General features: G+C 35.6%; 1 protein-coding gene across 5 annotated transcripts in view; it reads left to right on the forward strand.

The window, feature by feature from the left end:
- Positions 1-25,256, forward strand: part of LOC148653429 (formin) — a 144,818-nt gene that overhangs the window by 17,463 nt on the left and 102,099 nt on the right. For 2 of the 5 annotated variants that reach the window (XM_088648416.1, XM_088648417.1), the window contains exons 3-5: positions 6,691-6,869; positions 16,870-16,990; positions 22,272-22,333. In XM_088648416.1, coding sequence (XP_088504542.1) covers positions 6,691-6,869; positions 16,870-16,990; positions 22,272-22,333 — 362 coding nt within the window. Of the gene's footprint in view, positions 1-6,690; positions 6,870-12,931; positions 15,995-16,869; positions 16,991-22,271; positions 22,334-25,256 lie in introns of those variants that run through there. The other 3 variants (XM_088648418.1, XM_088648419.1, XM_088648414.1) reach the window with 2 other exon arrangements.

Below are 25,256 nucleotides of genomic sequence, written 5' to 3' on the forward strand. Positions count from 1 at the left end.
GCCATGGTAGAATTCTGGCCATCACAGAGGACAGTCACCAGCCCGGGCATGAGCTCTTCACCCCACTGCCCTCAGGCAAGAGATATAAGAGCATACGGACACATTTAGCCATCCCCCTCGGACCACACCTACTGTACACCATCACCATCTACCTCATTATGATTTCTTATCTTTTGCACATCTCCAGTCATTGTTTACACGTCTGTATTGTTTACATTCAAACTGTCTACATGTTTACTTGCACATTGTCTGTTGTTTGTTTGTATATTGTCTTGATGCACTGTTTGCACTTTGTTTTGTTTTTTACACTTGTTTTACAATCAAGAGACTTTCTGTAAGTAAGAATTCCATTGTACCAGTACCGGTTACATATGGCAATAAAGTTCAAGTTCAAGTTCAAGTTCAAGTTCAGAATGAGTGTCCTGCTTCCTGACTAGAGAATACTGGTTAATGATGTACTGTACATTACAGGTACTTTGTCTAGCAAGTCAGGCAAGCAACACTAACACACATAAAGTGGGATCTTTGGGGTATTTGTGCTCAGGCACTGTTGACCCCACCATTGATCTTTATTGAAACAATAATACACATTTTGTTTGTTGCAATTCCTATTTAGCTTGGTGCACAATTTTAAACGACCTATTTCTTTTCCATCTAAATAAATAACTAGAAGTAATAATAATGACTAGTAAATCCAAGTGCATATATGAAAGGCATTCAGTTTGCGATTGTGTGTTGTTTCTTCCAGTCTTTCTTATTAATTAAGTAATAAAGTCACATTAATTACAAATTGCATTGCAATTGCTTATACTTTATTGACAGATTTATACCAAAACGCTCCCAATTTCTAAAACACATACAATATTTTTAAATGAATTTATAAAGTTGAATATTTTTACAAAATGAAAAAATGTCAGTACTATGTCAGTGTCCCAAAGAGTACTATGGAAGTTTGAGGAGAGAGTGCCTGCTTGATTGTTTTTGCAGAACTCACTCTTTCAGTTTGGCATCTTGCTGAAAGTGTAGTCAGCATATTGGCCCCTAATGTAGTTAGCCCTGTGTGGTGCATTATCCTAATGGAAGGATATTAAGTTCATTTATTTTAACTTGGCCTGTCTTGTTTATGGGAAATATAGAGCTACACATTAATTTTGGTGATGCTTTTCTAAAACTGAACCCAGAGGCTTGGCATGAGCCTTCAAATGCGGATTTCTTGATCTCAAAGAGTGGCACATGTACAGTATTGCTTATAGATAAAAAACAATTTTAAACATTTTTTTAATGGTTCTTTTTCCTTTTAAAATATTTCAAGAGTCCAGATATTGAATCTCACGGATTTGTAGTCTGAAAATATTATTAAATTAATTAAAAAATCAGGTTAATGTGAAGACATTCTTTAAAGACATTCTGGCCATTATAGTACACTCAAATGTCAAATACGCTTTTCCAAAGATTTTTAGATCTACTTCCTAAAAAAAGAAAGATCACTTGTATTCTAAATACAAAACAATACTCTGAAAACAATCTCAGGTTACAAAAAGAATGATTCCTCGACTTGTAAAAAAAAGGTTAAAAGAAAATGGTAACAAAATCATACAAATACAAAAAAATAGAAGGATAAACATTGCAGCAGGAAAGGGCTGAATTATCAGTAAATACATTATGAATTTCAAAACTTCACCAATAGAGGGAGTTCATCTGATACATTAGCCGTGAGAATACATTATGTTTTTAGGAACACAGGACCAAGTGTAACTTTTTAATGTTCTGTTATACTTGTAAATCGCCTGTCATCACAATTAAGATTAGAACAAAATACCAGTTATTTATGGAATTTATCATCACAATTTTAATTTTGTATTATGTTTACTATTTCTCATGTCTGTAGAAGTTTCAGAAACAGCCTCTCTGCTCCCTCTTGTTTGTCTTATTTACTGACTCTGAACTCAGGTCTTGAGTAGATCTAGCCCAGACCGCCCTGTTTGTCCTTCTGTGATCTTGAGTCATTTCAGCCTCTGAAAGCATGCAGCACCTGGCAGTAATGGAAGCTGATCATCCTGTCTGCAGCTCATGGAGCTGTGTGAGGATAATCGCATGTGATGAGCAAGCCCAGGGGACGGCACAGTGGGTTTCGAGTCTAGGCTGTAGACCAGGATTATGTTTTTGAAGCTGGGCAGTGAAGCAGGCTGCATCATGTGAAGTGAAAAACACAAAAAACTCTTTCTTCAGCATCCAATTTAGATCAGATTTTTGTTCCTGAATGCTAGGAAAATTAAAGCTAGCCCTTGTGTGTCTTGGTCATGATATTGGAAAAATGAATCCAAGTTAAATTCAAAGGATTGTTGCTATAATCTGATTTAAAGGAGTCTATATCTCAATAAACTAGATATTAAACCATTTAAGGTCACAAAACAGTTCCCTTTCAGTAATCTGTTCACTTGGATAATTTTATCAAGAGGTGTCAATTAAGAAAATGTGCAATCTGTTCTGGTTTTGATTATCAGTTGCTAGTTTTTATTATGTTTTAACAAGAGGCGTTTGTCCCTTAAGATTTTCTTGAGGACCACAATCATACAGTATAGTTTTAAACACAAACTACAAATAAATAGAAAAAGGTTCTGATAAAAGTTATTAAAAATCTAAAAAACAAAATCTGCCATTTGTACTGTAAATCGCTTACAGTATTGGGAATTCCCATGGGAAAATGCAGAAATGAAAATAAGTATGCCTGAAGATATTGTTTCTGGGAGTCTTGTTGATGACTTCTGCTTAAAATCTGTTTAAAAGACAACAACAGTATTAAATCACTTTAGATATTTTAAGTTTGTGCAGCACTTAAAGATAATCTGTATAATAAAATGAAACACTGACATAATAATAATTAGAAATGTGGCATTCTCTTTGTAGAACTTCTAGTACATTCAGTATAGTACTGTAAATCCTGGCACTAACAGAAGTTACAAGCCTGCTTGAAACATTGCGCTTTGTATCATATGGTGTGTCGAGGGCATGACGAAAATTCCATATACCATATATAGTCTGTTTACAACTGGGTATTTTCCTTATGCACTGTGCATTTTCATTCTGCGCTTGTAGTATAACACTTTATAATGTTCTAAATCAGCCCTGGGCCTGCCCTTGCACATGTGAATGTTGTTCTGAAGGAACAATTGCACAGACCAAAGTAGTCAGCTGACCTCTGCTCTCAGTGAAGGGCAGTCCTTTTTCACCAAGGGCAACTCTTAATGCTTATGATCAGTCAATGACTGTTTTCATTTCCGTTTTTCATGATGGTTGTGTGAAAATGTTTTTTAGATTTCAGATTTTTTGTTTGTTTGCAATAAAAGGAATTAACTCTGTATTGTAAACTGGACAATCTCTGGTACTGAGTAACAGAAACAGATTTAGAAACTGCGACATATCTGAGGGAATGATCCAGAAAATGCATTTTTAATGAAATAAACCACCTTTCAGTGTTTTTGCTTCTGCATCTGGTTTTATCTTTATACATTTAAAGGGAATTAAGTCAGTACTGCAAATTGCTTGACAAAAATGTGATGTGACCCAGTCCCTTCCGCAGTTGCAGTAACATCTCCTAGCAACCCGAGTTCCCCACCTCTTTTACAGAAAGAGTCGTGTGAGCACAGGGACAGTGGGGACTACACCAGCGCGAGCCAATGACAGGAGCCACTGAAAACAGTTATGTGTCAAGAATGATGTGTTGATCTGCACTATACATGTATGTGGTTCTGTTTAAGCGTGTATGCTTGTTTGCAGGAGTTTTACTGTGGAGATCTTTATTGTTGTGAAAAGCATTATATAAATACAGTTTTCTGTGGTATGCTTAATTTTGCAGCTTTTGATGAAAAGTCTAATGTCTTCTTATTATAAACCATATTGATTTTTAATATCCAATGAGGATAGTAAATTGGAACAATCCTGACATTAAACCTTTTCTGTATATTTAATATGACACTATGAACCAAACAGAAACATCCAAAGTTATAAAGTTAGTAATAAAGTTACTATTATATTATGGAGCATTTTGTTATGTATTGAGTTAACTGTAGTGCCATCAAATTATTTGGTTCTTGTATATTGTTAGTTATACTGTACAAAATCACACTTAAACCAAAATCTTTTCTCAGTAACAGAATTGATGTATCACTAGGTTATTTAATATTTTGACTGATCTTTCTTTGGTCCCCCTATTCTTTGAAATTGGCTTTATGTTTTTACACTAGAGGGCGCAGACACTTGTAGTGAATTTATCTGCAATTCGTCTGTCTAATTCATCAGTCTTCCAGTATATGCCAGTTTTGTTTCTTGCAAATGACACCATGTGAATATAATTGAACCTCTGACTTAGCATGCAATAAAAATGACATTTACAGCCTAAGAAACTCTGAGTTTTTCTTGGCCAGACAATATACTTAAAACAAATGTTATTACTGCTTAAGAGACTGAGCAGAGGGATTTGAACAAGCTCCAACAGGGATTATGATAAAAACCGTTTTTCTTGACTTACCACAGTGATACCAGTTTTAGCACAGCAAGAAGGCCTATGGCAATCACTTCCAGGCATTCACTTAGCCAGAAGCTATATCACCCTGCAACCCAGTTGCCAGTACCTGAATGGGAGCTTTCCTGGGAAAGCTAAGGCTGCTGCTGGAAGTTAGTGGGGCCAGTAAGGGGTGCTCACCCTGAGGTCTGTGTGGGTCTTAATGCCCCACCATAGTGACAGGGACACTATACTGTAAAAAGGGGTTGTCCTTTGGATGAGACATAAAACCAAGGTCCTGACTCTCTGTAGTCATTACAAATCCAAGAGTATTTCTCAAAGAGAGTAGAAGAGTTATCCCGGCATCCTGACCAAATTTCCTATTGACCTTTACTAATCATGGCCGCCTATTAATCCCCATCTATTAATTGGCTTCATAATTCTGTTTTGTCCCCACTGGTAGCTGATGTGTGATGAGCTTACTGGTGTACTATGGCTGAAAAGCACTATATAAGTGTAAGGAATTATTATTGTTCTGCAATTACAGCACCTTTGAACTTTGTTTTGTTGTAGCTTTTCAGGTAGATTACCATTTGATCCATAATGTTATTAAAAATTAAAAGACACACATGGGTAGTTGTAGATTTCGATAAAAACCTGTATACAAACAGCCAGATACATTGTGAGTGCTTAAGTACTGTAATTTTCAAGTGATTTGTCGCAATTACAGTGCAATTCTGGACTTGACTACGTGAGCAATTTTTCCATTTAAGCCTTACGGTTAAAAAGAAATACTAAATTGGTAGTCCTTTTTGTCTTAATAGAGCAAAATCACAAGTCTATTGTATGTCATTTGATCTTATAATTTGACCTATATCATTTACTACATAAAAAATAAGTTAGTTTTGAATCTGCTATCTTATGGTTTGGTGGTTGTTGATGGATAGTGTTTATTTTACTGTGAGAGGTAATTTATTGGTACCTTGTAGGAAAATGGCTCTTTGGTATTTACAAATGAGTTATCATAGTATAAAGTTAAAATATAAAAATCTTCACAAATATTTACAGTAGCATCATCTATAAAAAATAACAAATATAACAAATTATTATATTTGAAATGTTTCCAGTACTGCTTTGTTATTGTTTAATATCCTCAGACACTGAAGATATACAGTAGTGGTATACTCTGGGAAATTGCTTGTCAGAGTGTTTTAAAGAACCAAGGAAAATACAGCTGAGTAAGCTTTATGTCTTCTGCCTGGCTCCCACTGACTGTGGTTTGGACTGTTTTTCAGCACTCTTGTTATTTTCATGAAGATTTAATGAAAACTTGTATAAAAATTGGGTATGAAAGATTCTAAAGCCACATATGCAATCGTGGTTTACATGAAATGCATGAATTGCAGTGTTCCGTCATTTCCAAAAATTATTACATACAGATTTTATTTTAAGGTACAACAAAAAGAGTCAGTCTCTTAGGAAAAAGGCTTGATTTCTGAGATAATAACATAAATGGACCTCCTGTGAGGCCTACAGTATATCTTTTACACTGCCACGTACAGTAATTTTCTGATGTCTTTAGGCATCATTTAAGACAAGTAGTATTGTACAGTCTGATTCTGTAATGAAAAAATTTAAGGTTGTGAAATCCAGATTATCCCCCACAAAAATGGCTGAATTGAAAGCCCAAACAAGAAGAATGGTCTTTTAGTTAGTCAGTGTAATATTTGGAAAAAAATACTTCAACGTGGCAGCATGACATTAATATCAAATCCTGTAGCAATATTTTGATTCCATGTTTTAAAAGATGCAGGGTCTTCTGCAAATTCCATGAATTCAGGGCAAAATCCTTTAATTTATTTTAAACTTCAAATACCTGTAAATGTACAGTTTAGTTTGAACACCCAGAACCTGTGTCTTAGAAAGAAAAACCTGTGTCCCTAATACATTTTTGTGTGCCATTGTTTTTACTGTATTCTATTTACAATATTTTGAAAGTCTGATATGGATCATTTTTATTGTGTATATCATGCACTCCAATATGTGTGGCGAGTTCCCCTGATGTCATTCCGACATGACTAATGCAAAAAACAGCTGTAAAAGTATTGCTGAGCTGTTTTGTTGATTTCTCCGATTCTGTTTCTGTATTGGCTTCATATCTGCATAAATCATCCTGTGGTTTTGTGCAGAGGATGCCGTCCTGAAGCAGGATGAGATCCCGCTGTTGGAAGCAGATGACTTAGTATCAAAAAGCCACGAGCCTCTGCCATGGAGCTCCAGACCCGACCACTTGGACTTTCTGAGAATCACACCAGCAGAGGATGGCATCACCACTGACTCCTCACACAACACCCATCAGGACACCAATGTGAGTGCAGGCCTGTAGCAGCCTTGTAATTTCATTCATATACGTAATGTGGAAGGTTAGTGAAGTATTTTTTTGTGCTTAAGGTTTTAATAAAGTTTTTCATTTCAGGTTGGAATTTGGGGAATATCAAACTTTAAAATCCTTATTGGGGTACTTTGATTTTGAGGTTTGATTCATTTTCTCATACTGTATTAACTGTTTATTTTTTCAAATTGTGAGCAACTACTGTACAGTATGTGTGCTTTGATGAATCATGAAGAATAAATATAGCTCTACACAATATGTTTTAGGGGCCTTGTAAAATAAACTCCTTTGTAAAACATTCTCAATGAATGCAACAATTTCTGTGTAAAATTCTGTTTTTTAAAAAAAAACATTCTCTTTTGAAGTTATTTAAAATAACATTTCCTGTTAATTTTACACATTTGCATCACAACTTAGAGGGTTTTTCTTCAGTCAATGCTTCCCAGAGAGCCTACAGTATGTACTGTAAGAGTGATTTAGGGAGCCAGGCATGCTGCTGTCTTCTCAGAGTTAATGATGGCTGTCGGTTCCTGCTGTGTAATTTCATAACAAAATACTAAGCCTTAAGTTTATTTTTGGCCACTAACAGTTCCTTCTTGCCCTCCAGCAATCTAAAACAAAAAGCTACAAATACATTTTACCATTTAGAGACAGTCCATCCACACTAACTACTGTTTGGACATCAGGCAGTATGTTTTGATTTCTCCTTATTAGCCTTTTTGGACAACTTTGCCAAGTTTCTACATTAACCTTTTTTACATACTGTACCTACGGTTGTTACTATTTATAAACTAATGGAAATCTAAAAATACTGTACATGCAAATAGTTTTATATATTAACATGCATTTACATATTACCGGTTGCTTTGCATAGTTTTTAAATATTACACACTCAATAATTCTACGTACTTCAGGTGACCTTGACACTCAATGAATATTGCAAATGTTTTGAGCATTACGCCACGGGACTAAATAATGGGAACCTGGGTGTGGTTACACCGTGTGGTTACAAAAGATTTCATAAATGGATTGTTAGGGTGTGAAATCGTTATAGATGATAAAGTCAAACAGCAATAATTTAAATTCATGCTGTACGTTGAAACAGAGTAGTATAGAAGCTAGATTACCCAGCTCAAAAGCTAATGTCAGGATAAAAAGAAGCGAGGTTCTTCTATATGTGTTTCGATTTATTTACACTAAGGATGACCAGCAAAGAACCTTTTTTTGTTTGGAATGCTTATCACTGCCTCCCATGTGACCTAAAGCATAGTTCTTTCAGTTACTTTTGCAGCCACATTTGTAAAGGCTTTCAGCGAATGCCAGTTTTGCACTGTTACGATATTTGTAGCTTTATCATTGCAAACAATAAAACCCTTTATCTATACTTGTGAATACCTTGTTTTCAGTCACCTAACTTCTAACTTCACATACCATAAAGACAAAGGTCACCCTTTTATATTAGATGTTATTTTTTGTGTAAACGATTGGTTACAGCTTTTATTTTGAGCGATTTCTTAATTACTGTAGCTACAGTATCAGCCCGCAGATTACATTATTTCCTTTTAGTAACATTGCGCCTGTCATTATTAAAGATTTTTTAATACAAAATGTGAAGAAGTCTCTTTCTTTTTACAAGGAAGCTCTGAATGTTTCTGTAATTTAATAGTTATAATGACCCTAGTCTGCTGCACCTTGGCCATTCATTTCTGATAAAGTGGATTATAGGAATGATGTTTAAACCTCTCCCAGGAATCTAGTTTAGTTCAGAGTAAATAAAAAAAAAAAACTTTGGGGGTCTTCTAAGTGATTTAGCCAGGCAGATGTACAGAAGCAGGTTAAATACTGGGGCCCAGACATTGCGAGTTGGAGCATGTCTAGAGAGCATGTCTCTAGTTGACTGTGACCAGGATTCACCAGGTAGAGATGCTTTTTTGTCCAAATGTCACCAGAGGTAAATGGCTACACATACTGTAACTGGCAGTGCACTACCAAAGGCAGGTCTAGGATCAGTTGGCCAGGGTTTCATCAGCTTTCTGGCAAATTGCAGGTCATCTGAAGTTCTACTGTTCTACTCTCAGACCAGTGCCGGATTTCCCAGGCCTACGAACTTTTTAGGGCCTACGAAGGACGGAAATACTAGTGACCAATGAAAAACGAGCTGAAACAACATGCTTACGATCGACTCTACAGGAGGTGCTCCAAATCAATAATCAGACACTATCTAGCGGCTGTTCTAGAAACTAGAAGTAAAGTAGTAAGGGTCGCTCAACTTGTTCCATCTATCACGTGGTTTAGCATTAGAATAGTTTAAAGTGCATCATGTCAATCGACGTAATTCAATTGCCGTTTACCCCTCTTTTCGGAGTGAAAGGGCTTACGAACACCAAAATCTGGCCCTGTCTCAGACACCATGTAACTTATAGATTGCCAAAAAAAGTGGGTGTACTGACATGAATCGGTGCTGTAAGCAGAGGCATAAAGAATTTGCCATTTGAGACTAAGAATAAAGTGAAAACCTATTTTCACTACATGCTGTAATTGCAGTGTACACGTTTAAACAGACAGCATAATGAAATACAGTACTGTACCCATTCTTAAGGAAAGGAAAAAAATACATAAATATTAATAATTTGCCATTGCTCATCTGTGTTTTCTGTAAAAGTGAATATGAATGTACTGTAGATTGTGGACTTTGTGACTTCCTTTCTCTGTTCTGCTTAGTTTTCAGACTAACAAATAATTGTAACATAAACAGCAAGTGAAAGACCGTTTAATGCTATTTCATGGAGCAAGTCGGGTATACTTTTCCAGAATGAACATGTTCATTCTTACATTGAACATTTCTTTCAGAAAACTATTTTTTCAGTAATCTGTAGAAATAATAAAATAAAATAAATCTTTCAAGGAAAATATCATTAGATCCAACAGAGCACATGTAATAGTCTATTGTATGTAGGAGAAAGGAAAATGGTACACAATATCCCTTTAAGCGATGGGAGTGTCCATTATGGTGCTATTTGGCATATGTTGCTTGAGCACAGAAAAGTGCTGTTTTCTAACTCAGTCTGGCTCTACTCCAAACTACCATTAGCCTCTCTGGAAAGCTCAAAACAGGCTGTGCTTCTATTTAAATGACAGATTTATATAGTTTGAGTTCTCTGGTAAATAATGTCCTGTGTATTAATTAGTTTGTATCTTTGTGAAAAAGAATACTAAAAAGTCAGCCAGATGTATGTTTATCAGGCATTCAAAGTTCATTGCATTCTATGTACACATTTATTGTGATCCTTCACAGATCATAGGGAACTGCAGTGAATTTGATCCACAATGGTTTGAAAATAAAATGCACATTTCTTTTTTGGTATATTGTCATTATGTTATTGCAAAATTATTGTTTTGTGTTACCAAAGAGGACACGAACAGTAACGATAATTTAGATATACAGTATTTCACATCATTTCGAATAAATAACATTCACATGCCTCTCAGTACACAAATTGCTAAAACATGGTGCCAGTAAGGAGACATTTATCTATGTACTTTTAAAACACAGAGCTTCTGTAGTCTTGCTTTAACTGAAGACTCTTTATTCATCTGAGTGCTTTTTGACCAGTAGCATCTGAAACAAGCAACCATTACTTGAGCCAGAAGCACAGCTGGGAGTGCAGACATGAATGATCTCTGACAGCCAGGGAAATCAGGGCTTTTAATCAGGTATTAAAATACCAAGGCAAGCTCAAAAGAAAAAATAGTGTTCTTTTCCTCAAGATGTCCTTCCATGATTTCCCTGCTTTCAGCTAAGCCCCTTCATGTTTCACTTGATCATGATAAAGTGAACTGTGCATTGACCGACCTTTGAGTTGTCTGCCTGGCTACTTGGCTATAATTAATGGTTTAAAAGCTGTTTTCTCATTTACAAGTACAGTGGTTTTAGTCAAATAGTTTTTTTCTTCTTTAGTAGTGTTGATGTAAAAACACATATGACACCTACACCTTTGCAATTATTTTTAATGTTAATGTTTCAAACAGTGCTCATTTTTATCTTCTGTTTCCAGGTCAATCTCTTTTACCTTCCTGACACACCATTATTAAAGAACTGTAGCAGGACACACTTGCATTGATTGAGCAAATAATAAGGTGACAATCATCATCTTTCCATTATAAGACATGCAGTCAGACATTTGATAGAGGTGTGGAATGCCTGCAGATTTTTTTCTGTCCTGCATTTGTTTTACTACGGTATGTAGAGACACAGTACATTTCCTTTACAATTGGGCAGTTAGTTGATTTTATATTTCATTGCTATCTGCTGATTGATGTGTGTTTTTCTAATTATACGTCTCTTAAAGTACATAAACAAGGCAACTTTTTTGCCTTGGATTGCTGTTTATACAGGTACAGGTAGTTCATGTAACTGCAGCTACTAGCTGTATCAGTATCTCTGTTCAGTGTAAGGATACAGATTCAGCCTATGGATAATTACCAAACATGAAAGCGTAATAAAACTCAACTTAAAATAACAGAACAGAATAAGTCCAGCAGGTGATGTTTTCAGTAATATTCATAGTTAAATATGGAATGGATTATCCTAGCCAAACCTCTTTGCCACTACAGGTCCTGATGTATTGACCAAAAAAGATTTAAAATTCTGTTTGAGTCTCTGACAATGTCCTTAATGTCCTAATGCAGAGCTTATTGATTTTCACTTGATTATGTCATTAGTCTTACGTCTGGAAGGTTTTAAAATTTTTATAAATTTTATTATTTTATATCTTCCATAATAATTGAGGGAAGGGCAAATTTGTTTATAGGTGTAAATGGTATAATGTTAGTTGTAAGGCTGTAACTTTGTTTAAACATTGTAAACAAGCTTGGTTCTCAAGTCATTGCACCAGAAATAGCTGCTTGGGTTATTGTAATTTTTAGCTGGTGGTGCATCAAATACATTACCTTTAAGGCTCGAAGTACTTTTATTTTTTTCTGTTTTCAGCTTATTAAAATTGATTTTGCTGGTGGTTTTAGGAAAAAAGTACAATTTTAAGGCATTTTCAAAAGGTAATCTCAACTTATTTTTCAAATATGATAGAGATTTGTGACAGTGAACTCCTTGATCCTCCCCCATAACAATTACACAACAATTATAGTATATACTGTAAAAGGTTAGATGTTGCTAAGTGTGAGGCATTGTCATTGCATAAGAGTAACAAGAACTTTAAAAATCTTACTTGTGACAGTATTGAATTTTTTCCAAGAATGTGTTCTTCCTAGTCACTTCACCAAATATCGTATTCCTTGGGATGACAACTTGTATGCATAAATAAAAATAATTTAAAAGTTATATAATTATACATACCAGTTAAATAGATTTTATCCATTGAATTTTCCTTCAAGACTCAAACAAAGTTAAACTTATTATCATCTAGTAGAACAGTTTAATGGGATCTTAATGGTTATTGATGTTTATTATGAAAAAACACAATATTTGGTCAATCATCTACTGTATATTTTCAGGGAAAATGGTTGTAAATTAATGGCAACATTTATTTATTTTAAATGTATTGATCTTCAATAAATGAAGGGGAAACATGGAGCGGACTACAACCTACTGAGGCTTGTAGTGTAAGGTAAAATGAACATTATTATTTAAGCTATTTACTGTATAGTTATTTTATTCTACAACTGTACTGTACTGTACAGCAGTAGCAGGGTAATGATTTGCAATTATTCTCAAAAGTAGTGTTTCCCTCCCAAAAAAGGATGAATATTGAAGTAACAAATTGGGCGTTGTAAAATTCTAAAGAAGCAGCTTCTTAATCAGATGCTCTTTGTAAACACGCCTTGCAGTATGAGCAGCATAGCCAGACTTACATGCAGCAGATTAAATTCTTCTTAGTGTACTTTGCAGGTCAGACGCATCAAAGCAATCCACCTGACCTACAGTACAACAGATTAACTGCTGCGTTACTGTACTTTGTCTATTTATTCTGCAGCCATACAGTACAGCAGGTAGAGCCTCTGGGTGTGTCAAGCATATTTTGATAAGTACCTGTTTGCAGTTTGCGGAAGCAAGTGAGAGTAATTGGACACCTATGCTGTTGCTGGGAGTTCCTGCTCAGGCTCGGGGGATGGGTGAAGGGGGAGGTTGGCAGGCTGCATTCCATTTGAAACCTGGAGGGCTTTTTCAAGCAGCACAGAGTTCTCCTGTACACTCACAAATGCCAGATTTGAAAAAAACGAATTCTGAGGCAGGAATCAGCTCCTAACTTCAGACAGGGTGCATTGTCCGAGAGACCAAGAACTGGAAAGTTCCTGACTGGCTGACTCACAGAACGGGCAGGAAAGTCTCGTTTTCAAGTTTTTTTTTTTTCCTATTTCTTTCCGCTGTGATCTCTTCCTGTAGCACTGTAAATCCTTCTTTTTTTTCAGAGAGATTATTCACCGGCATTTTTTTTTCTTGTGGATCTTTACTCGTGCTAATGCATAAGAAGAATTCTACCACAGTATTGCAGGCTTGACTACCTGAATAACACATTTCTGAATAACTGGATACGACGAGTAAGGAGCTGTGTTTGGAAAGGGACATACTTTAAAGACTTGGACAGGACATGGTAGTTTGTTTCTTGAAGGATTACAGACTAACTGCTTTTATTGGAGCAGGGCTGGACAGAGAATAATGAAGACCATTAAATCGATACCGACAAAGGGCTCTTGTTGGAAAGACCACATGAAATTGGAGCAGTAGCAGGTCTAAGTGCTGTAAATGCGGAGATTGTCAGGTGTGTTGAGCACACATACAGTGCTGGATTTGTTTTGGACAAATGCATAGACATTGGTTTCTCCTGTTTTACTACAGTTTTCAAAGTCCAATGGATAAAGCCTATACAAGAAAAATATACTAGAGACTGTAACAAAGGTATAAAAGAGTGTAAACAAATATGATTTTATTTAACTGCTACAAGTAGTCTTCTGTAAATCTTATAAAAATGGACACCGTAAATAATAACCCTGATGATGCAGGAAACCAAAGTGCTGCACCAAAGTTCGGAGCAAACTCTTTTTCTTTTTTCAATAAGATTTCCACAATGTTTGCACGTGTTGGACCTGAACAATCAGAAGCCCAGTCTGAGGAGGATGATAAAGCTGTGCTGATGTCTTTCCAACAGTTTCCCGAAAAGGCAAAGAACAATGTAAAAGATTGTCCTGCAAATATAAGTACAAATGGGGATGACAGTCAGATCACAGGCAAAAATACAACTGATTATAGTAAAACTCTAACAAAAGAGGATATTGAGTCTGAAAGTGACTCCAAAAGGTGTTTTTCTGTTGTGCAGCCACACAGTTTCCCAGCACCTGAGGAAAATACTTTTGATGATGTTAAGGACACTGACCTTGTTCAGGTAACTCTGGTTGAGACATACAGTGACACAGAGACAGAGGATGAGGAAAAAGTTTCAGATAATTCCTTAGAGGAGGCAGTCCCCTCTAATGAAGAGAAAAATGGAAAAATAGCATGTCTCAACACAAGAGAACCACTGGACTTGGCTAGTACTGAAAGTGATGTAATTGACCTGGATATAAAGCTGCCTGCATCGCAAGCACAGGGATTACAAGGAAAATCCTTGGGAGGTACTGCCTTTCTCCAGATTATAAAACCAGAGAAGCCTGACATTGAACATTCTGGCATTATAAACCATGATGTGCCTAAAAATGACTGCAGTACAGATGTGGCTAAAAAAATCAGCAATCCAGATGTGCCTATAGATACCACTGGCCCGGAGGCTACTGCTGACATCACTATTCCAGATGTGCTCTGTGATACCAGCCTCCAAGATTTTCCCAAAGATGCCACCAACCAAGATGTGATTTCCAGTTCTGATATTGCAACAAATGTCAGGTCAGATCTACCTAAAGAAATGACTAAGTCAGATGTGCCTTCAGGCTTCAAAGAACCTAATACCTCTGTAACAGTCTCTCAACTAGATGTGTTTACTGATTCCAAAACATTAGAGGGTGACAGAGCAGTAACAGAACACATTGCAAAATTGGCCGAACAGTTAGAGGATCCCATTGTTGTGCCTGAAGCTGTAGAGCCAGATGAAGAACAGAAGGACAGTGTGAAGCAAAATGCTTCCAGTGGTACAGTGGAATTAGAAGTGTCATATACAGTTGCAAACAGAGATGACCTTTCTGATACATCTGGGACAGTTGTTTCTATAGAGTACAAAGAGTCAGGTGAAGACACGGTTACTAAACGAGCACAATGTTTAACTGACACCTTCAAACCAGAATTAGATGCCGATGCTGCTACTGCTAATAATTCCCCAAAAGAACCCACAGAATCATCTGATATCAGAAAGGAAGAGCTTCCACCCTTTCATAAAGCAGCCTTATCTGAAGGAGATGCTGCAGCCAATACCCAACAAACAATTGTGCCTTCTCAACCCAAAAACCAGGATGGGCCTCCCAGCAGTAAAAAGCCAGATAGTCCTACAAGTTCCCCCACAAAAAGCAGCGCACCAGTGGAAAAGGTCTTTCAGCTGCCTGCCCTGTTTAGTGGGCTGAAGGTACTGAAAAAGGGAGCTGTTGGGGAAGAAAGGGAAACGGTCTCTGAGATCAAACACAAAGACACTGATCTGGCCATGCTCAATCTGAAGAAACCTGTCAACAAAGCTAGACACTTCCCAGAGCCACTGCCAAAGAAACGGGAGCCAAAAAGTGTGGCTGAGCCAAAAAGCAACTTCTTAGAGCATCTTACCCAGCTGTTAAACCTGGATGCTCCAAAAACTGAAGAAAAGAAGGATATGCCTACAGAACCTGGTGAATGTAAGGGTTCAGATGCAAAAGCTACTGATAAAGCAGAGGAAATCAAACACACCATTCCTCCTGAAGAAAGCAAAGTAACTAGTGCTGAGGCAGCTTTTGATGCTTTCAAAGCATTCTTCACACCCAAGCCTATGAAAAGGGATGTAGTAGATGCTATGGACCTGGATGCAGTGAAGAGAAAAATAAAAAATGACAAAGAAGTACTTAAATCTATATTTGAGAGATCTTCTTCCAGACCTGGAACTTCTGAGAATAAAAGCCCAGTTGATATTAAAGGAGTATGTATTGATTCTTTCTCTATGAACATGTCTGTACTGTATACTGTCTATAAACTATGTTTTAATGCTTTTCCTATTCTCTTTTCTTCTCTATTGGAATAGCTGAGTCCTTCTTTAAACAGCTGTTTATGGAACATCATGGTCACTCTTTTTAGCTTTGGAGTCTGTGGCCAATGTTTTTTTCTTTCATTGGTGCAAATAATTTGTTCTGTTTTTTAACCAATCCATATCCCTTTACCCATTGTGATACTGGAGAAAACAAGAATATAATTTAGTTTTAAAATTAATACAGAAGCACTACAGGCTGTGGAGAGTAATTAAATTCACAGCCAATGTTCTTTGCCCTGTTCCATTTTACTGTTTAATCCAATTAAGCTCTGCTGAATTGACCATGTGACCGTGGTGTTATTGTTCAGTTCTGCTTCATATTTAACCCCTACTCTAATTAATTTCTTTCTTTATGGATTTATTTAACATGCCAATACCCTGACCTGACTAGAATTTAGGGTATGCGCCTGTTACTTTTGGGATAGGCTACAATGTGCTGCATCCCTTGCCAGGTGGCTTTCTGATAGTGAATGGATGAAATTCTTGACCATGGTTAAAAGTATGCTGAAATTATGTGGAGAAGTGTGTACAGATGGTATTACTGCAAACAGCAGTGTGCATCACAACTGTTAACTCCAAATCAGCCCTTTCCTTTTTTGAATAAAAGGGAAACCACACCTGCAGTGTACGTGTTTCTATACACAGCATTGATTATTTCCTCAGCATACTATTACTGTATGACCAGTTACATATTTTTCTGCTTCAATATCATTGTGAATTGATTTTTTAAATAATTTTCCCATTTTCTTTTTCTTGCTCTCTTGCAGTCAGAGGTTACATCACCTACAGACGGTGAAGACAGGACTCCTGGGCGACTGCAGGCCATCTGGCCTCCACCGAAACCGAAGGATGAAGAGGAAAAAGTTGGTTTAAAGTACACAGAAGCAGGTATTGTTAAACATGTATTTGATTATATTGGGCAATTGTATATTTTTGGATTTTATCATTCTCTGAATTAATCTGAGTCAAGGAGAACAAATTATTTAAACCTGATTTTTTTCATTCCTGGTCTTAACAGCATTGCATCTGCTGGATTACATTCCAGTTGAGGTTTTATTTCCTTTTTCACAATTTATTTAAACAAGCATTTTTCATAATTATTTTTCTCAAAAAATGATCTTTTAAACACTGATCTTGACCTCAATTAGTTTGTGTGTTGCTGTATGAAGTTAAACAAAATCCAGATGACATACTGTACTGTAGTTCCACAACTGTGTTCAGATGATTAAATATAGAGAAGGGTGTGTTTTAAAATATTTTAGACATCCTAGAGACTGTCAGGGGTTTATAATATTCACGTGACCATCGACAATAAATGTAAATGTTTTCTACACTTACAGTATTACAACTTTTATTCGTATATTTTAGTTCAGGTGAGAAGAGACCTAGCTTGTTGTTTGGCAATCATTAATTCTACAGATCATGATCTTTAAAATCAACAACTCAAGACAATACATGAGCAGCCAATCTAAACTGTTGTAGAAATGAATTCATCCATTTCCACATCCATAATAGACTGCTGTGAAAACTGCATACAGTATTTATAAAAAATATTTGTTAGTTTAAAACAAAATGACTAAAATTGCATCAGATTGTCATCATAGAATTATAGTTCTGCAGAAACAAAGAACAACTGAGTGGAAAGAAAAGAATAAGACAGACGTTTGCACTGGGAATTACTGTGTTTCACTGTATCTTTGATCATTTTTTTTCTTTAAAAAATAAAGAGTAAAATAAATGGAGGAAATGGTCCTTATTCTGTAAGAACTGTTATTTTCACAAAAAAGTAAGTGAGCAGGAATTGTTTTTTTGTTTGAATAACAGGAGTTTGTTTGTAATCTCTTAATCTGAATTACCTCGTTTTAAGTAGCTGAATTAGCTAAATCTTTATTGCCAAAGAGCTAATTTAATTGGGTACAAAATCAGGTGATGGTAAAAACAATTTAAACAAAGTCATGAAGCATTAGGCAGGTTGTGATGTTGTAGTAAGACAGACGAGGGTCATAATATAACTTTTAAACTCACTTAAAGAAGGAATGTGCTTAAATCATATACAAAATTGATATTTCTGTTTTTTAAATTATGAGATAGTCAAGAGGGCACTAAGAAAACGTGGCAGGATTCTAGTACTACAAACAGCATTGCTAATATTTCCTATATACTGTACAGTATATAAAAGGTCAGTTTGCCACAGATGACAGTAGTAGCCTTTTAAGATTGAAAAAACATACAGTAATAATACATGAATCTCCTTTACTTATTTAAAGAAGAATTTGAAGTTATTTATTGAATTGCACATAATTGTTAGACATTAACTGAAAGAACATTGCAACCTAAAACCCAGCTGCACTGGAAAATTGAACAAATAACATGTCCATACTTTACAAGGGTTTTCCAGAAAGTAATGTCCCACTTTCATTTTCTTGTTCTAAATGAACTAGTCCTATGGCTATTAAGTGTCGTCATCAGTATAAGCTCTCCAATAAGAAAAAAGGAAAGCTAGATCTTACAGTACTGGGTGTTTCATAATTTTGTTATGATAATGTTTTTTTTAAATGTGAAGGCATTATTTTCTGATTGTCCCCTGTATTTAAATACAGTATACTGTATATGCATAAGGCTTTAGCTGTTTGAGCTTGGGCTCTGTCAGAATCAGTGTGGGGTTGAGTGATTCTGAGTGACCCAGGGAGTCCTGGATCATTTAGCTGTGACCCAGTTGTCGGTTCCAGCCTCATTATTCCTGCAGATGATCCTAACTGAGCTTATGAGCTTTATGTGGGACTTGCAAGGTAACCCAAAATGGTGCATTGATGTGTCAGCACATTTCAGAGGAGATCAAGTGCTATTTGACCCATCCTGTTGGGAGAGGACATAAAGTAAGATGATTTGTATTGCATTATATACTGTACAGTATATACACTATACTTTAGTCACTATATACTGTATTATAGGAAATCAATTTGAATTGGAATGAATTTGTTAAAATCCGACAAGAAGCACATAAAATATGAAATTTTGTATTCATTCTTTGAGTTGTTATTATTAAAATAGGGTATGCACAAGCATTTTCTGATGCAATGGAAAGACCACCCACACTCCAGCCAAAGATTATACTGCAAGAATGAGCATTTTCAATAAAGATAGTATGTGCTTTTTATACTGTGCAACTTTCTTTACTGAAAACTGTTCTTAATGTAATTGTAACTATAACTTCAGTATTTCAAGAATGATACAAATACATTTTAATAAGAACTTTTAGATCTGATTATACAAGCATAAAGGTTTTTATTTTAAGTTTTTGTCTTTATTATACTGCAATTCATTCAAAAATTTAAAAATAAAAGTGCAGAATTTAATTGTTGTCAGCTTTGGAAATAAAACAATCAAGCACTGGAAATAATTGTGGATTTTTGGCCACAAAGTATAGTTCCAACCAATCACCACCTCTTTTTTGCAGCCAGCATTAATCATTGCATATGGCCAGTCTATTAATCCTAATGGGACTGGGAAATGTTTGTCAGATATTTGGTAACTGAAAGGCCACAAACAATTTTTATGTTTGTTGTTCTTGACAGTATAGGTCCTCAGTGTAGTTACTGTACATCACTATAATCTTATTGAGTAAAATATCGTTACAAATGGGGTGTTATGAAAACTGATAAAATAGGAAACTGAGAGAGTGGATGCATCAGTAAGTAAAATAAATAATCATAACCGCCAACTTGTAAGGATATACTCAAGAATATACCAAGGATATTTGCCAAGAATATACCCAAGTGGTTAGTATAGTTAGAGACACATGAATTCTTCGTTCTTTGTAACCAGCTGGTTAAACAAATATTAACAATACACGCACTAGCACACACAACATAAACCTAAAATACTCAGAAAAACCCCAGACTACAACCAAGTATTCATAAATACATAACGCCTACAAAGGCCACAAAGAAGAGATAAACTGCCTTCTAAATTAAATAAGATACTGTACAGCCCATGGTTAAATCTGTCTCTCTGTAGAACCGAATGCAACAAAATCAAGGGGAACCTGTCTCCCTATTCTAAACTGCACCCACTAACCAAGAGAGCACATGCACATTTTAAACCAAGGGGCTCTTACCACAGGAAATTCCTAAAGAGAATTTAAAATTTCCTAAAAAAACACAGTTGTAAGCTCTCAGCATTTGGTCAAGGACCTCTCGCCTAGCACAAGTTTTACTGTATGTTCTTCTCTATCTCTTGTTGTCTGTTCCCTCTCTTGTTCTGTCCTCTGTCATTTATCCTACACTTCTGACACTCTGACAATCATTTACCCAAGAACTTAGTTAACTGAGGTAAACCAGAAGATTCTTTTAATAATAGTTGCTTACACTTATATAGCGCTTTTCTGGAAACTTCACTCAAAGCGCTTTACAGGTAATGGGGACTCCCCTCCACCACCACCAATGTGCAGCATCCACCTGGATGATGGTAATAGTAACCTACCTCAGCTGGTAATAGTATCTCAGCAGGACTTTATTAAAAAAGCCTCTACATGGTTGTTAATATAACACTGCAGGACAGTGGCACAGAGCACAGTGGTTCAGTTTACAGGCGTTCTTCTGTGTTTCAATTTGGAGAGTGGCATTTACTGTATTCATCATCAAAATCAGAAAGCTTGGAATTGCATTTTTTTACTTTACTGTAGTTTATAAGTATGTAAATGACCCAACGTCTGTGTGAACAAAAGCAACAATTAGTCTCAACAATTAAGATTGAAATGATAGAAAATTAAATGTGCATAGTGCAACACATCACGTTATCCCATCCTTTATCATTACTTTTTGACAAATAATCCAGTTTAGATGAAGAAATTATTTTGCTTGTTGTGGTTTGAAGGATTCAGCACAGTACAATAAGAGTATGTTAATTCTCAACAGTTCATTTAATTTAACTCCTACATACATTACATATTATTTCACATGGCTTTATTCTAATAGCAACTGTACTATTATTATCATTGGTTTTAGATTAGAGCCTGGAACTAAAGCTCTTAGGCTCAAAGTCAGAACCCATTTGTTCCAGTTAGCCACACAACGTGCTGTTTGAAAACATGGATTAACATAATGTAACAAATTGTGAAACCAGACATTTGAGTTAGAGTACAGTATGTGGAAACACTTCCATTGCATTTAGAAAATATTAGCTGTGAATGATTAGAACAGGTAAGCATTTGTCTTATATGATGCCCTTTATGATTATATTGTTTTTTTAACAACTGTATCAGCAATTAATTAGAGCATCTTGTAATCACCATTTTTTCATATGGCAGATTTAAAGTTTGCTACATCTTATCCTGGGTGTCAGTGCTCTTTATGCACACTGGGTTATTTATGTTAATTTAATTTTCTTTGTAAATAGAAAAATAGCAAAGCACATTAAGTGTGAAGTAATATTTGCAGAACTTAACCTAAATGCGTTGTTGTGTGAAGCTGTGAATTTACTTTTTTTTTGTGAGTACTGGGGTGAATATATATAATGCCTTCCTTGTATAAGTACTACAGTACATGTTCCTCCCAAGGTGTATAGTATGAAAATTAGACTATTAATGTATTAATACTGCCACACAGTGGACTGGGGAAATCATAGCAGTCTTTATCTGTTACTGTTTTAAAATGTCTGCAATTTTAAAAAGAAAATGTATTGTATTGTATTCTATTGTAAAACCTGTTAAAGTTACAATTTATAAATTCCTGAAATTAAATCATGACATTGTGCCTTTCAGCTTGCATTTTAAGCACATTCCTTTTAAAAAAAATATTCGTTTCACAAGGAATTCTTCAGAATAAAGCTAGTTTGATTTTACTGGTACCATTTTTTACTCTTTAATTGCTCTTCTAAAGGGTAAGAAGAGTGATTGACAAACATGTATTAAAGTGAATGTTTAAGTTTGCTCCCTGTAACTCATAACATAAAATGAATCTGTGTTAATTGATTTGTAGTTTTAATATCTCATCCTGAATATTGGTGTTTTATACTTGATTTGCCGGTATCTGAAAATGAAATTAAAATAAATACTGGTTAATTGTGGGTGACTGATAAAGTCTTTAGGCCTAATGAAATTACGACTGGATTGTAGGATGAACAGGGGTTAAAGTCAAATGCTGTACAACATCTGTTTTTATCATTGCAGAACATCAGGCAGCTCTTCTACAACTGAAGAGAGAAAGCAAAGAAGACATAGAGAAGATAAATGTAAGTAAAACATTTCTTGACAATAAGGTCTAGCTACTGTACGTATTTGTACTATTTTCCTTACCAGTATTTGTCGTCTATCTCCACTAAAGATATAATTTATAATTGTATAATATAATAATATAATTGGAGTTTGTGTATGTATGTACTGTGCCATGTTGTAGTCCTGACAGCACCCTCCAGCTCTAGAAATGCAGAATGGAAAATATCTAACATAGCACGTAGCATACGTTTGACAGGGAAATGAGCATTGTGTTGGTCTGTGGTGGCAGGCATTAAAGTATTAAAGTATTTCAGAAATGTGAATTGTACCATAAACTATTTATTTAAAACAAAATAAATTCATTGCAAAAAATTATGGGACCAACACAAAGATTTATGGTCTGTTTATTTCTATGGTTTCTACAAGGCTTTATTAGACCCAAGGATTTGTTAGATATGTAGTATAAACATAAATATAATGTACCTATTTACAAGTAGACAAACTTTTTTTAAGTTAATATAAGAGTGAGCTCTAACTGTTAAAAGTATTTTTTACATTTGTCAAATGAATTTCTTTAACCATATCAGAGGATTCTGTTGTTTAAAGTTTCCCAAACCAGATGTACTTACCGAAATTCTTTTGTACATTTCCATAATCCTAGAGGGCCAACATTTCATTTAATAAAAATATTATGCCCCTTGCCAGCAGCTACTGTATATCACCCTGCAGCTCTCAACTGGCTAACCACTGAAGCTAAGCAGGGTTGAGACCTCCTGGATGGGAGACCTCCTGGGAAGCTATGGTTGCTGCTGGAAGTGGTGTTAGTGTGACCAGTGGGGGGCGCCCACCCTGCGGTCTGTATGGGTCCTAATGTCCCAGGATAGTGGTGAGGACATTATACTGTAGTGGGCGCCGTCTTTCGGATGAGACGATAAACCGAGGTCCTGACTCTCAGTGGTCATTAAAGATCCCCGGGCATTTATCGATATGAGTAGGGAGTTATCCCGGTGTCCAGGCCAAATTTCCCCCCTCAGCCTTTACCGTGGCCTTCAAATTGTCCCCATATATGATTGGCTTGCAGTTGCCCTGCGATGGACTGGCGCCCTGTCCAGGGTGTACCCTGCCTTGCGCTCGTTGCTTGCTGGGTAGGCTCCAGCTTCCCACAACACTGTACAGTATGGTATAAAGTGGTTTCGCAAATGACATGACATGACATTATGCCTCTTAATAAGAAGTATTCATATACTGTAGCGTGTTGACCCATGAATCAAATCTGAATTGCCTTTGCGGCAGTAAAAGAAAAATGGAATGAAAACTGAGAGCTTCTAAAATAAGGCTGGTATAGCTATAGACAAACAAGCAGTAATAACAAACATCAATGACACAGCACTTTCTCCCTGACTGGGAACAGACTGTAGCTGCTGTATATTTTTATTGCTTTATGTATTTTTAACGTACTGTACCAAAAAGGATAGGAGGTTTATTTTGTGTGGTTTCATTTTTCTCTTACTGGTATTTAATGCTGTGTCACAGCAATAATGTCTTTATTGTCTTTTCAGTCTTACAAACATCATGTGTAAGACTTGTTTATTTCATCAGATGTGTTTATTTATATTAAGGATGTCGAATTCAGTAACAGCTTGCTATTGTGAATTTCCTTCTTTTTTTTAATTTGGAGGGTAGTAAAAAAGTACCCATATGTATTTTTTAAGGAGAGATCAAGTCATTATGAAAGATTTGTAATTTTAACTACAGCCTGAAAACCTGAAAAGAAAAATAGTATTTTCTTATATGACTACACGTAATTATGAATATAAACTTTAAAAAATCAATTTTTATATGATGCATACAGTATAAAAACAATGTATTTCATGATTTTAGCTTAAACATAAACCTGATCTGCCATGATAATGGTTAGCTAAACATGCAAAAGGCGAAACCTTTATTTCAGAATGTTAGATGTGATTTTAGAGATAGAGGCTGTGCTGTGCATTTTATTAGTATCCTCAGTTTCCACTTAAACAGGAAAAGGATTGTATATACAAGGGATCAGACAAAATTTGACTCCAAAAATTCATATTTACAGATTTCCAAAAAGGATCAAATTAAAATATAGATCAGCTGTAGTTGGGGGATAGTTCAGATCAAACTGCTCATGAATATTTACATTGTACAGTAACATAAATTACTATGCCAACTAAAATATAGGGAGCAGAGCTGTATGACATTCCTTTTTTTGTAAAATAAAACCGTTAGTTTTGCGGTAAATTGCTAGACCCTTTCTTGTAATTCTATCTTTAACTCGCTAGATGTCACTGATCACTAAACAAGAACTGTAAATTCTTTTGGAGAAGACAGTGTGTATTTGAATCAGTTCTATGACTGATGTGAGATGTCTGAAGTAAAAAAGGTTTTATTATTTTAAGACAGAAATATACAGTACTTAAATTTATCAGGAGACTATGCTAGACATATATGAGCTAACAGTTATCATAGCTTTCATTTTTGAAATTTTGGAATTTGAAATTTTGCAGACACGCTGCTCATTTGAGATATAAAAGAATACGATTTCTGGATTTAAATTATGTTATCTGCCTTGGGTCGAGACTCTTATTACAAATGAAATGATCTGCATAGGATCAAGACTGTATAACTAAGTGACATATTTAGAAATTTTGTGATGAATGAAAACTCAAAAATCAGGGACAGATTTGCAAAAACTGCAAACCCAGTGCCCTCCTGGAATGTCTGTGTCAATGCTATTTGTCATCAGAAGTGTAAAGGACTGAAACAGAAGTTTGTGGTTGGTAAAAGACAACAGATACTAATCGGTGGCTAATTCTGTTGATTCTGAAGTCCAGCTCCTTCTGAATAGATGACTGTTCACAACATTCAATCTGCTTAGCATCTTCTTTGCATTATCAAAGTCCTAAATTTGTA

Source organism: Lepisosteus platostomus, chromosome 10 (genome assembly GCF_059453375.1).
Source record: "Lepisosteus platostomus isolate fLepPlt1 chromosome 10, fLepPlt1.hap1, whole genome shotgun sequence".
In the NCBI taxonomy this organism is placed as follows: domain Eukaryota; kingdom Metazoa; phylum Chordata; class Actinopteri; order Semionotiformes; family Lepisosteidae; genus Lepisosteus; species Lepisosteus platostomus.